Here is a 13945-nt window from a genome sequence, read left to right as displayed (position 1 = left end):
GGTGCTTGACCTTCCAGAATTCCTCTAATACAGTGACAACTTCTGGAAAGTCTCAAACAACCCAACAAAAACATCCAAAGAAAGTCACGTCTAAACTCAACAAAGGTCAGTTTATTACTCTGCTAACCTGAAGGCTCTGGGCTAAAATGGCAACAAGAATTGGTAAAGTGAAAATCAGTGCTATCCCAACAGTACATTAAGGCTTTTATTAATTTTGCATCAACAAAACCTTTTGGAAGAATACTCTATGGATTTGTTCGAGGCCAAGAGTCTCATCACAGTTTGCATAAACCAAACAAAGACAAACAAATCATTCTACCAACGGTCAAAGCTGAGGGAAGCTGTATAAAGTGGAGATGCTATGTTGCTACAGGCCGACTTGTGATTATTGCAGAAAACATGAATTCTGCTCCCTTAAAGAAAGTCTCTGACAGTGACAGTGGGGACAATGGCAGGTCATCAGTCTGACACTCTGGGGTATGCAGTGGTGCAGTGATCCTGAACACAAGAATTACCCCCCCTGTGAACGGCTTAAAAGCAATAAACTAAACTTATGGTGAAGTCAAAGTCAAGACTTGAACCCTACTGACATGCTGCAGCGTGAACTGAGAAAACAACAGATCCAGTGTGCATCCACTACGCAGTTCTGCAAAAATTTCCACAGCAGCCATGCAGAGGCCGATCTTTGATTATCGGAGGTGTCTGTTGCAGCTTTGATGCTAAAGCTGACACAACTAGCAATAAAAGCTGGGCCATTTACATGTTTTGGTAACTTTGGTACGTACAATTATGATTTAAAACAAGCATTTTAGGGCAACATCTTTGTGGCGGGCGTGGTTTGCAGGGCCGCTGCAGGGGAGGCGGACACACCTGAGCAGCATCCGCAATCACGCCTTGTTGTTGTTGTTGGTAGGTGTATGACTGCAAGCTGCAAAGCTGCAGCCGTGTGATTGTGAACAGCAATAGTAATAACAAAGTATGCTGAAAAGCATAAAAATCTTATCGGGTCTGCCGTGGTTCATTTACAATCGTCTGTACTGAAAATGGATGTATTTGTAACACTCCAAATTCTCACCTAATCACTGAATGTTATGTAAATGTTAAACTCCACATGTGTAGGATTTAAGTTGAAAGCAATAAAAGATCATTTATTATGATTTCATTGTGATCCAATTTTAAGTCCGAACTCTGGTTCAGTTTCAGATTTCCTACCTGTGGGGAACTCGGCCGGCACTACATCAGTATCTCCAGCAACCAGCGAGGGCACGATCCACGTGTAGCCATAGCCCGTGATTCCAACAGAGTGGGCCACCTCAAAGATAGTGTTGGCCTCTTCTTTTGTGCAATAGAGAAGAATAACAGGGCTCTGGAGTTTCTTCAGCTGGTTCTGAATCTTCGAATCGCCGTCGTCCACAGACATGTCAAGTAGTAGAACTTCCTCTAATTCCCAGCCCACAAAGCTGTTCTCGATGGTACTACGAATCTGCAGTAGGTAGAAGGGGCTGATTACCACAATGTACTTTGCTTTAGTCTTTAACAAGACAAAAAAAATTCAAACCCTATTATTTTTGTCAACAGTGTGTTTCAATGTGTGTTTGACTTGCATTTTAGTTTATTGTTCCAAGATGAAGCAGTTTATTAAAAACAAAGTGGATACATCACTAGATTGAATTGGAATTTCTTTTACTTAGCACTTCACTTCACAGATCAGGCATTTGGGTTTATACAAATTACTAAATGTTTATAAAACACATCTCTAATCAGCATCATACAGTTTGTGTTACAAAGCACCTGAAAACCCCTGGGACTGAAAAATACAGTCATGCAGTTATTCAAGCGCTTTCAAAAGAAAGTCAGTCTCCAAAGACTCCCATGTTAAAACTAGAGATGGACCGATCCGATATTACGTATCGTATCGGTCCGATACTGACCTAAATTACTGGATCGGATATCGGAGAAAAATAAAAAATGTAATCCGATCCATTAAATATCACGAAAGCACCTCACAAAACTTGCAACACGCCGTAACTCACCTCAGAACGTTAGCACGTCTGAGCAGTATGCATCACGTGATAGAGCGGCTGTGGCATGCGGGACCTGTCGTGCTCTGGATAGCATGTGGAGCTTCGCTAGCAACCCGGCATTTCATCTCCGACAAAGTTATCCCCGAGAGAAGTAAAGCAAGTGTGTAAGTCCATCTCTGAATGTTTGTAAAGCATTCCTGCGTTAAGCTTAACAAACGATATATGGAGCGACTGCCTCTTCTTGCTGCTACTTCAATCGTGAAACTGCTTAATGATCAGCTGATCGGCTTTTCTGTCGCGAGTCCGTCTCTCTAGTTTGCTTTTGGCCCACTTTGCACCAGAAAGAGGAAACCAGCGGCTGAACAACAGCAGCACGTTTAAGCTTGATCAGCTGTTGTTAGAATGTATTTAATATTACTTTCTACTCGAGGATCTTTTTCTACGTAGCTGACGCTGGTAACTGTGCAGGGGCGGATCTAGCAAAGTTTAGCCAGGGGGGCCGATAGGGCATTAACAGGGAAAAGGGGGCACAAAGACATACTTTTCTTTCTTATTCTCATTTAAAATGTCTAGCTTTTAATAAATAATTATCTGACACCCAAAGTTTTAATTTGATGCAAAATGAATAGAAGTCCATTACTGTATATAGTAACTATTAAGTCTAATATATATACCCTAGTAAGCTATAGTACTTTTTCCTTTGGGAAGGTACCATCTGTGCAGTCTGCAATTTTGTTGAAGAAAGATGTTGAATCTATTTAATATTTCTTGAAAAATAATTGATTTCTGTGCATTTTTTTCACACTGCATCAAATTAAGGTTGATTACGTCGATTAAGCATCATGAGGTGGAGCGTGAGGGGTGGTTCCCTATTTTTTATTTATTTATTTTTGTTGTTGCTGGGAGTTGGAACCCTATTAGTTAGGTTGCTTAATATTTATGCTAAGTACTCTTTAAAATACCAGAATAGGGAGGATGGTGTAGGTTTAAGTTTATTAGATTGATCAGTATTGCTGAACTATGAAACATTTTTTTTGCATACAGGTATAACAGAATAGCTTTAGTGTAGTTGTTGTTTTAAACTTGAGTATGAACTTATACAAAATGCAGCAAGATATTTAAAAAACAGTTTTGTTGATTAAAAAACACTATATCGGATTCATATCGGTATCGGCAGATATCCAAATTTATGATATCGGTATCGGTATCGGACATAAAAAAGTGGTATCGTGCCATCTCTAGTTAAAACTTTGCAGCTGAAATACACGTGTTTACAGTCTGGTACACAAAATGCTTTTAATTTATCTTTCTACTCATGACAACTATACAGAGGGTGATTTTTTTTAAAACAACTTTTAAGGCTTAAAGTCAGGCCTCTGTAGCTGATAGCTGACTGCTAGGCTAATTGGAGTCACTGAACACTGAAGTGCGTTTGTCGTGTCCGTGCCTTTTGGAGCTTCCACTTATCCTTTTCAGGGTCGCGGGGGTGCTGGAGCCTATCCCAGCTGTTATAGGGCGAGAGGCGGGGTACACCCTGAACAGGTCGCCAGTCTGTCGCAGGGCTAACACACTTGTGGTTTTAGTGAGTAAAACTGTAGTGCTTTATGTGTTAAAATCAAGCGTCTAAATCAAATTCAAAATTATATTATATATATTTTGTCTGTTTGTTAGTACATTTATGTTTTAATCTTACTTGTAACTACATTTATTTTTGGACTTTTTTTGAATTATTATTTTTATTATTTAATTGTTATTATCCCTGATTGCAAAGATTTGGGAGTATAAGTGAATATTCTGACTAATATCTAACTTAGATATTAGATTTTTAAAAATGCCTAGGCTTTTGGGAACACATCCACATCATAAGTTCTGCATCTCTTTCATCCTGATTGATTGTATGCGTTGTATCAGCTGCACGGTTACCTTGGTGACAAAGTCCTGATAACCCGGGTAGTACGTTGTGACAATGGAGAAGATGTACCAGTCGTATTCCTCCATGATGTTCAAAATGACTGACGCCTGCTGCTCGATGGAGGGGCCGAACTGAAAGAACATGGAGTTGTCATCCTGAAAGTGACAGAAAAACACACAGAAGGACAAAGATGTGGAGTGTAAACGGTTATGCAACAACACTGGTCTGAACTTTAATTTAGGTGGCTGCGCACACGCAGAGGAGAATAGCTGCTACTTAAAGGACGGCGGTGTTTTTGTAACATTATTGGTGTGAACATTAATTTAGTTGCCTTTATTCTCTCGCTCGCAGAGGGAAAAGGCGAGAGGACACCAGTGGTCTTGTAATGATACCGGTCATGATTTTCATTAGTTGCCTTTATGACTCTGTTAATGAGTTTGTACACGGGGGTGGCTGGAGCAAATTCTGAGGGCTTCAAGCTGCTGTCCTTAATCTCACACGTCGTGTTCATCATTTTTGTTTTATTAAAGCCAACAAGGCCATTTTTTAGCCCGCACAGTACTAGATTTAAATAACAAACAAGAAATGGCACACAGTAACCCCTGACTGAGTCTGTCTGCTGGGAGAAACTCAGTCTACAGACGTTAAATGTACACCAAACCAAACAGCATTACAGACACTCCAATAAACACTGCTTACATACTGATATCCGAGCCTGCGTCTTGCCGTGAGTGTTGAAACAGAATACCGAGGTGGACAGAAGAAGAGGAGGAGGTGAGAAATACTCGTCTAGACAGGACTCTGCAGTTCTGCAACATGAGCAGGTTATTTTGCATGTGTGTTTGTGTCTGTGAGTCATTCTGCGAGTGTCCAACTTGCGTGTACACAATGTACAGTAGTGTGTTTATGGTCACAGCATTCATGCTTCTAATGTGGCAAATGATATGAATGAGAATGAGGCTGGTTTTTTTTTTTTTTTTTAATTGCATGTGAGCAATTTGAAGCTGACAGTAAGACCAGGCAAACAGGCAGAACTGGTGCCGGTGTCTTAGGACTCTTTATGCACTTCATTCATCATCAAACGCTAACCTGGCCCTCCCAGGGGATTCACGTGGGTTGATCTGTTACCTTGTTGCTGCATTACCGAGATCAGGGCTGCGCGATTGAGGCAGCATGTCGAGGTGTACGGCGAGCATGTAAGATGAGAACTCTCGCAAGTAATGAGGGTAACGCGTTGCATCCATGAGAGTGAAAACATGTCATTATCCCCGTGCTGCTTGAAATATGCAGGAGCTGTGTCTCGAGATCATGAAAAAATGATGCGAGCTCTGACGTCGTGCCGTGTTTCGCTGCTAACTCGAATCCATTTGTTGCTCAACTTTCTGTCTCTTCTCCGCCCCTTCTTCTCTCATTCTTCATCTCTATCCATCTCGTCTCTCGCTCTGCCGTCCCATTAATACCACTGGAATTACTGCCAGGGCACGGTTATAATTGAATTTCCAGACTTGTGCACTCCCCCCCCCCCACTTTATCCTCTATAGAGCACCCCTGCCGCCCTGCCTCCCCACCACCATTTCCTCTGGCCTTCTCCTTCTATCTCTCTTTTCTTAAAGAGCAGTATTAATGTGCTGTCCAGCACACTCATTCAGAGTGCCAGAGGTCTGCAGAATTTTCATTAGCCTTTGAGAAAAGTACACGCTCAAAGAAGAGCAAGGCGAATGCAAAATCGGGAGGTGGGGTTTGGAGATACTGGAGAAAGAAAAAAAAAAAAGAAAAGACGCTGGTAGCTTGACTAAAATGAAGTGCTGCAAACACCACTCTTCATTTACAGCAACAATAATTAGGGACTGGCCACATTATCACCTCTGCTGGCATGAGGTGATCGATTAGCGAGCATTAAAATTCCCACAGGGGCATTCGAGGGCCAGCAAGTCAGTCAGCCAGGCACAAGAAGCCGGCCAGCAAGGCTTTGAAAACACCTCACAGCCGCTCACTGTCCTCTCTGTGGATCCACAGCTGACGTCAGTGCTGGCTACTGTACTAAGGCAACAATACACTATACAACACAATACGCTGGGATGAATGGCCGGTGGAGACAGGGGGGAGAGAGAGATGGAGAGATACAAGGAGAGGCAGAGAAAGAGCAGATAAAACCACAGAAGAGAGAGCTGATAAGAGAAAAGAGCAGAGAGAAACCAAAGGGAGGGAAAAGGAATTAAGCAAGCTAGGGAAAAAAAGATAGAGATGTACAAAAAATGTTTTTAAAAAAAGCAGTGGGGATGTAGCTGAGATTTGAAGCCTCCAGAGGGACAGAGGCAGAGGACAATGTGGTGACAATGGGATGAATGGAGAAGAACAGGGCAGGCTGGCAGACGGCTGTGATCCTGCATGGAGCGAGTGAGGGGCAGGAAGCCAGCAGTCAGTGAAGGAGCAGGCAAACGGAGGTGTGTGAGCGCGTATGTGAATGTGTGTGTATGTGTGTGTGTCAGGCAGTCAGCCACCCATTTACAGAGGAGGCTAAGCCTGAGTTGTTCAACCACAGAGACAGGACTTCTGCTGTCAGAAAGAGGAAGAGAGAGGAGAGACACGTGTGCCTTCCTCTGTGTGAAACGTGTGTGTTTGTGCAAAATAGAGATGTATGTACGCGAGCATATGTTTGTGTGTGTGTCGATGGGAGAGAAGTCAGGTATTACTCAGGTTGTAGGGATGCTGTCACATTAAGGGAGGCATCCCTCTAATGAGGACAAAAAGCAAGTCCCATGAAAAAACTCTAATTTGTATCCAAAGGCTGGCATAAGCTTAGGTTTAGACTCCCCCCTACCTCATCCATCAACTGGGCAGACTAATAAGGAAACTAAAGGCAATGCACTGGCTGCCGCATGTCATCTGCAAATCTCCATTCCTATATGATCCACTGAAGTTAATCTAATGTATTCTGGGCATACGACTGTGCGTGTGAGCACCTCTATTAATACATATGTGTGTGATTTTCTGCCTCTAACGTTGCCTCAGTGTGCCTGCGTGTCTGCAGTTGAGTAGATTTAGCCTCATAAAGGCTCTGTACTAGGTATGCACGTGTGTGTGTATTCTGTGGTTGATAGGTCTTGGTCTGCCAGAGTTGCCTGCTCTGCCCCAGAGCCTCCAAATGAGTGCACTCACACACTCCTGGAGCAGTTATTTGACTTGGAGAGGAGGGAGAGTCAATAACTCAGGTATTTCAATTACACACACAGGGGCACATCAGTGACTGCAAAAGAAATAGACCCACTTCCAATCTTGCTCTGGAATATGCACACACACATACAAAAATACACACACATAATTCGCTTTAAACACACATATAAACACATTTAGGCAGGCACAAAATCTCTTGTTGGCATACACACATACACAGCAGCAGCAGCGGCAATCGAAACCCATCCTCCAAGTGAGGATTCCAACACAAAAAGACAAATCAACACCGCAATCACAGAATAATACCAGGGTGCTGCTTTAGACACACACAGGCACTCACGCACACTCCACACAAATAATGACATAGTAAAACAACATGAGGCGCACCGTTAAACAGGAAAGTGCATCACAGCGTGATCACATAAAGCACATACTAAATGGGAACACAGGGGTCAAGAGCAGGCATTTTTGGCTTACATTAGCTGCATTTTGCTTTCTGTAGCTACATGTTTACGTGCAGCTACAGATGTAATGCTCACGCTCCTTTATGTTTTACTGCAACTGAAAACCAACATAGCGCCATTTGCGTAAAAATAAATCATGGCTGTCGGAGGATACGTGTCAGCTGAGGTCTTAGTGGGAAGCAATTTGGACTAATGGAGTGAACTAATATAGTTCCAAGGTAAGGTGTGCCAGTCCATTCGTCACCTGATCTACTGTGAACATTTTATTTATTTTTGGTTTAGTTTGTGCTGATGTAATGTGGCTCTGAAGATGTTTTTGTGTAATTCAATTGTAATTAACGAACTATTTGTTTATCATTTCAAGCAGGCTTGGAATATATTGGAAATAAATCTTCTTGCTTTGCTATGTTATCCCGGCACGGCCCTGTAAATGCATGATTCACCATTTAAAAAGGAAAGCTTAACTTGTTTTGTAACTGCAAGCTTTCTGGGTAACTGTATCCTCATAATTATCACATCACAGCATACCATCCTGGAAGCAGTTAGTATTTCCTGGCAAAGAAAACAAACCTTCCTTCCTTTTGGCTAAGATAAGCTAAGCTAGCCATAGTAGCTAGCTTAGCTTAGCTTAGCCAAGCAGATATTTCAATACTAGCCAAGTTAGTATTGAAATATCAGCAATAAAAAAGACATAGTTTAACTTTGTTTAACTTTAACAAGATTGAGAGTTAATATTTTGTATGATGAACTTTATTCTTCAGTAGTCTGATCTCTCTTAGGCAGCTTCTTGTTATGTCTTTAAGTAGTCTTCAGGAATAGTTCTCCAGGCTTTCTTTTTTTTTTTTTTATAACTTTTTATTTATCATTTTACAGTATGGGAATACAAAACTTAAGGTCAGCATGGGAGACATTCACAGTTCCAGTAATAGCATCTACTTACATCATGGTAATATTCATTTATTCAGTGCAAAGGGGAGTACACAACCCATTTTTCCCAGAGCTTCTTAAATTTCTCGAGCCCGAGTCTAAGGACAAAGGTAAGCCTTTCCATTCCAAAAATTTCTTCTCCAGGCTTTCTGAAGGACATTTAAAGCTCTTCTTTGGATGTTACTGCCTTTTATTCTGTTCTCTGTCAGGATGGTCCCCCACTGCTTCAATAATGTTGATGTCTGGGCCAATCCATGTGTGTTTTTCTATCCAGGTATATTTTTCAGACAAGGCAGTGTGCTAAAAATGAAGGGGAGTCAATTTTTTAGCTCAGTCTTGACCTCTTCTGAACAAATTGATGATGATTTGAACCAAAAATATCAAATCTGGATTCATCACTCCATAAAGTTGTTCCCACTGATTTTCAGCCCAGTTCTTGTGTAATCTAGCATGACACAGGCTTTTCCCTGTTTCCCTTCCTTAATAATGGCTTCTTGACAGCCTCCCTTCCATTGAGACTTCTTTCTAATGAGGCTTCAGTCAACAGTAGATGGATCGACTGAAGGGTCAGATGCATCTCGCAGGTCCTGTGTCAAGTCTTTGCTGGTCTGTTTTTCCTGTTTCTTAAGGACATGACAGATGCAGATACTGTTTATCTGCTGGAGATACTTTTTAGTCCCACCACTTCTTCTTTTGTCCTTTTGTCCAGGTTAAAAATGTTTAAGGACACACTGTACACCATGTCGAGATATGCCAGGTTTTCAGCTAATAGCTCTTTGAGAATCAGCTTGTTGGTGCAAAAATACTAGTTTATGCCTGTCTGTGTTATCTTTGGCATTTTTCACAGATTCAAGTAAAGAATGTGTCGTAGTGACAGGCTGCAAGTAACAATTCACCTAAAGATAACATTTAAAATAGGTTATTTGCTAAGCTTGCTGTTATGTGTAGACACAACACTCCTTTATCACTCGGGTAAGGTCTTTTTTTATGCTTGAATGATTCATTGGTAGCTTAACAAATAAACAAACATTTCCCTAAAAATGGTCAGGTGTAAATGCTGGACTGAAAATGAGTAAAAAAGCAGACCTTCAGAAATAAAGGGTGGCTTAAGACTACTGTGCAGCACTGTAATTTGTGCCTGTAGGTTCGTATTTACTTTACATATCTTTAACTATGCTGTGTCTATTCCACGGCTCACAATGAAACAGACTTCATATTAAGAATGAATATTTATCCTAAATTCACAAGCATAAAAAAGCAAGAAAACCCCTTAACAGCATGTGAGAATGTGGGGCAAGGCTTAGATCCCAATTAACTCATAAGAACTGCTATTTTTATATAACTTTATGAGCATTATGTGTCATTGAGGCATCTGTTTTTAGTGAGGAAGTAGCATTCGGGAAAAAAAGAGGAGTGTGTGTGAAAGAGAGAGAGACAAAGACTGAGGTAGAGAAAGCCAGGGAGAGTGAGATGATGGTGTCTGTTGCTGGGAGGTTTTTGGCAATGCATATTTCTATCCTGCCTATAAAGGATCTTTTGAACTTGAGCGAGGGGGGTGGGGGGTTGTGCTATTGACTGCTGCTGCACTGCCTGATGGAACGAGAAGCCAGCCAGAGAGAGAGTGAGCGAGCGACTGAGACAGAGAAAAAGAGGATGGAGGGATGAAAAACAGAGAGCTGGAGTGGGAGGTGAGGCGGGAGGAAAGAGGGAACAGCTGGCCTTCGCTTGAATATAGTGAATTTAAAAGACAGTGGGCAGGAGATATAAACTCGCCACAGCCACAGGCCTCCACACACACACAGGCACGCAGTGGAGCTAGAAGCAGGGCGAGGCAACGCACACACAAACACACAAGTGTTCGTTTCCGATAAGGCCTGTGAGCATAAGCCACCATCACCACATGCACTACGTATTGATGACGAATCCTCCCCTCTCCCCCCCCTCCTCCACCTCCCCGTCCCTCGTGCACTCTCTCTCGCCCTCTCTCGCTTCACCCACAATTATTATCTCTACCTCAATTAAACCTCGCCTCACTCGCGGTGTCTCGTTTCCCCTCCCGTACTTCACTCTTCTCATGCTTCATCATCCCTTTTCTTATCATGGAAGTCTACTTATCTTTAATCAAACACATACAAGCTTAATTAGCTCACACATTTGTCAGACCATCATCTAATTAACACTGACCTTATTCTAAGTACTTTTCAAGTTAATTAAAAAAAGGAAAAAAAAGAGCCCAGGTCGCACTTATAATTTTTGACAGATTTTTCTTTAACATAATTGCGTTGCGACGTGACAGCTACGTCCCCTTCCAGGTATTTAAAGGATGAAAAGAACAAATTTAACAAACGGGTGTTTCGGTCCACGTCTTAACACAATCAGACAGCGTCTGACTGAAAGGTAATAGCACTTAACACTCAGACTCGCCACAAACTAAGGCACAGACACACAAATGCACAGATTGTTTCTCTCTGGCCCATTTCTGCTCTAAGTTTAGCAGACGACCCACAGAGGGGCCTCTGCAGTCTGATGCCCTTCCTGCTGCTGCTCTTGTTTGTCCCCTGGTCCTTGTAGAACGGTAATAGGTCTTTCTTTGTGCGTGTCTGTCTGTGTGTCTCATAGAGTTAGGCTAAGAAGACTGAACAGGGTGGCTAGAGGGAAAGGTGAGCCTACAAATTAAATTGGTGTACTCTGGTTTTTATATCTGTGTCTCTGTGAATGAGCCGCTGGGAGAGGCTGAGTGGATAAATGAGAAGATGGAGGTATAACTTTGGCGAGACTGATTTTTGCACGAGATCACAGACATATCATATTAGTCATTAGTCATTGACATTAGTCAAACGGCCCATCGGATCAGATCTGCAGTTGCTGATTCATCTTTACACCTGTGTGACTGAGGCCTTACTTTAAATGAGAAGCTCTCTTGCGTTGAGGTTTCATGTGTAGAACCTTAACAAGTTGTAGATATTTAACTCAGATTAAAGACTCCTTTAAAATAGCAACACACAGCTTTGGGACATGCTAGCAATTTAGCTAGCAATCGATAGCTAGCTTACTTGTTAAAGAAGTTAGCAAGTGTAAGAACAGAGCAGAGTTTCATTAGCTGATAATTTTTTGTGGGAAAGGCTAAGTTAACAAAAAACACAACAGATAACAAAGACAGAATAAAATGTACCAAACACTTGGCTACTCCTCGCCCTAAAAGCTGTTTATGTTGTTTTGATTTGGAAAATATGTCCTGTGTGAATGAAAGAACAGGCTGCTCTGGCAATTTTTTCTTGCTCGTACTGTCTGATACTGTTAATTACTTGAGGTTTGTAGTATGTTGCACAGCCAAAATAGAGACCTCACACAGGCAATACAAGTTACATGTAAAAGACTATTAACTATTTAATTTGAATTTAAGGTCCAAAGCAATACGACTTGCTCAAAATGGATACAAGTACCATTAAAAGTACAAACAAAACAAAAATGAAGCGACAGTAAATGAAACAAGTAGGAAACATCCAGTGCAAATACAAAATTAAATCACCTCAAGCTAATCTGTCCATCATATCAGATCACGATGACTGAAGCATTGTGCCTATAGATACTCAAACGATTTACCCAAAGCCACCATGGTGAAAGTTAAAGAAGCGGTATGGGGAAAAGATCAATGATTCTTTGTTTTCGTTTCTCTCATTTGCAACTACACAACCATCATAAAAAAGTGGGAGTAAGTCACAGATTCATGAGTGGAAGCGGGGACAGAGGAGACTCTGAGGTTCACCACAGAGTGTCCCAAAGTGGCTGTAAAGTGGTTTAGAGAGTCAGAGGGGTGAGCATGCTTCTTTAGTCAGACATATTTGTTTTGTCCCTTGTTCAAGCAAAAGGGAAGAGGGGAAAGGTGATGCTAGCTTTAGCAAAGGGAAGAGACGCAGAGAGGAGGAGTAGGTAGAGGAAGGCACAGGTCAGTGAGATCCATATGAGGGATGTTATTAATCCATTCATTGCATTCTTCTGCTGCTATCTCCACCATTCCAGGCATATCTACCGATTTCGATCTCCAGCTTTGGCTTGCCCTCAGCTTTCCCCACTCGTCCTCTTTTGGTCTCCTCTTTTATCCTTCTAACCTTTCCTCTTCCCCCTGTATTGTACAACCGCTAACTTCCTTCCTTCTCGTCTTCGGCCTCCCCTGCTAAAGTCCCTGTCTGCTTTCTTTCTGTTCCTCTCTGGCTCAATCCCTTTCTTCCTCCCTCTCTCCATCTATCATGCATCCCAGGGTGCACCTGGTCCGCGCTGTCAGCCGAAGGCCCCGAGCCATCGTCATGCTGGGGTTGTTTCTCACCACTTCACACTACAAAAACCGAATGCTCAAACACACACACATACATGCGCACGCTCAAACAGATTCCCATCTCCCCACTATCGGGCTTTCTTCACCTCACCCACAGATTCACAGTTTATCTACAATACGTCAGTATGTGGTGCAGTGAGAAAACAAAGGCCCGGGTCACTGTTTATCCTTAAGAATCGTAGAAACCGGCGAAATGCGCAAAACGCCGAATCTTCACAAGGAAGAGAACGATGGAGGGGTGTGGAGGACGGGGATGAAGAGCAACGAGAAAAATAACAGCACTATTGATATGTGCTTCTGTGTTCTTTTCCTGGCAACACGATAAAGGCTCGCTCTCAGTCACTGTCTGTAGCGAGACCACCCTCTCTATCTCCGCTCGCCCTCTTCCTCCTCCTCCTTCTCCACCTCCTCGCCCCATCCTTTCCAAAGCAAAAGACTACCCTCTCTATCTCCCTCGTCTTTTATCTCCACTGCTCTTTTCCCATCCCCTGTGTTTTTGCCTTTACATTTGGGGCATTTAGCTGCTGCTCTCATCCACAGTGACTTAACGGGCACAACTACAGAATGAGTCTCATTCTCTGACACCGAACCTAACAAATATTCTCGAACGCTGAAATTATGAGTGGAAGAAATTACTGAGAACACGTGTTAAAAATAAAAAAAATAAAAAATAAAGAGGTTGATGTTTTCATCTCTGACTCACACAGACCACCCTCTCTGTCTCTGCTACACAAGTGAGGCTCCCCCCAGTGAAGACTCCTTTCATTCACTGTGATGACAATTAAAATTCAAATCTGCTTTGCTGGCGTGACAGTGGCAGGGAGTTGTCTCCACAACACAAACATGTAACAAGACTACGGCTAAGACAATAAGCCAATCTGCACGCTCCTCTTCCCCTACCTCACTCATACTAAAGTCGAAATCTTTCAAACGTAGCCTATTTTTGAAAGCATGTTTGCCAAGTGTGGTCATTAAATGTATTTACACTCAGAGTAGTCGTTACTTGTAAGAAGCAGACATAAAAACATAAAATTCAAACTGCCTTCTCCTGCTTGAGCAGTGTTGGGGTTGTTAGTCATCCCTTTGCAGTTTTTCACAGATTACTCATTGT

General features: G+C 42.2%; 1 protein-coding gene across 1 annotated transcript in view; it reads right to left on the bottom strand.

Moving 5' to 3' along the window:
* Positions 1 to 13945, bottom strand: part of grin2ba (glutamate receptor, ionotropic, N-methyl D-aspartate 2B-a) — a 139514-nt gene that overhangs the window by 57261 nt on the left and 68308 nt on the right. Inside the window, exons 6-7 of the mRNA XM_080906272.1 lie at positions 3948 to 4091; positions 1213 to 1483 (exon numbers count right to left, since the gene is read on the bottom strand). Of these exons, the coding sequence (XP_080762398.1) occupies positions 1213 to 1483; positions 3948 to 4091 (415 nt within the window). The remainder of the gene's footprint in view (positions 1 to 1212; positions 1484 to 3947; positions 4092 to 13945) is intronic.

The sequence above is a fragment of the Rhamphochromis sp. 'chilingali' genome (assembly GCF_963969265.1).
Source record: "Rhamphochromis sp. 'chilingali' genome assembly, chromosome: 15".
In the NCBI taxonomy this organism is placed as follows: Eukaryota; Metazoa; Chordata; class Actinopteri; order Cichliformes; family Cichlidae; genus Rhamphochromis; species Rhamphochromis sp. 'chilingali'.
This window is presented reverse-complemented; position numbering and strand designations above follow the sequence as displayed.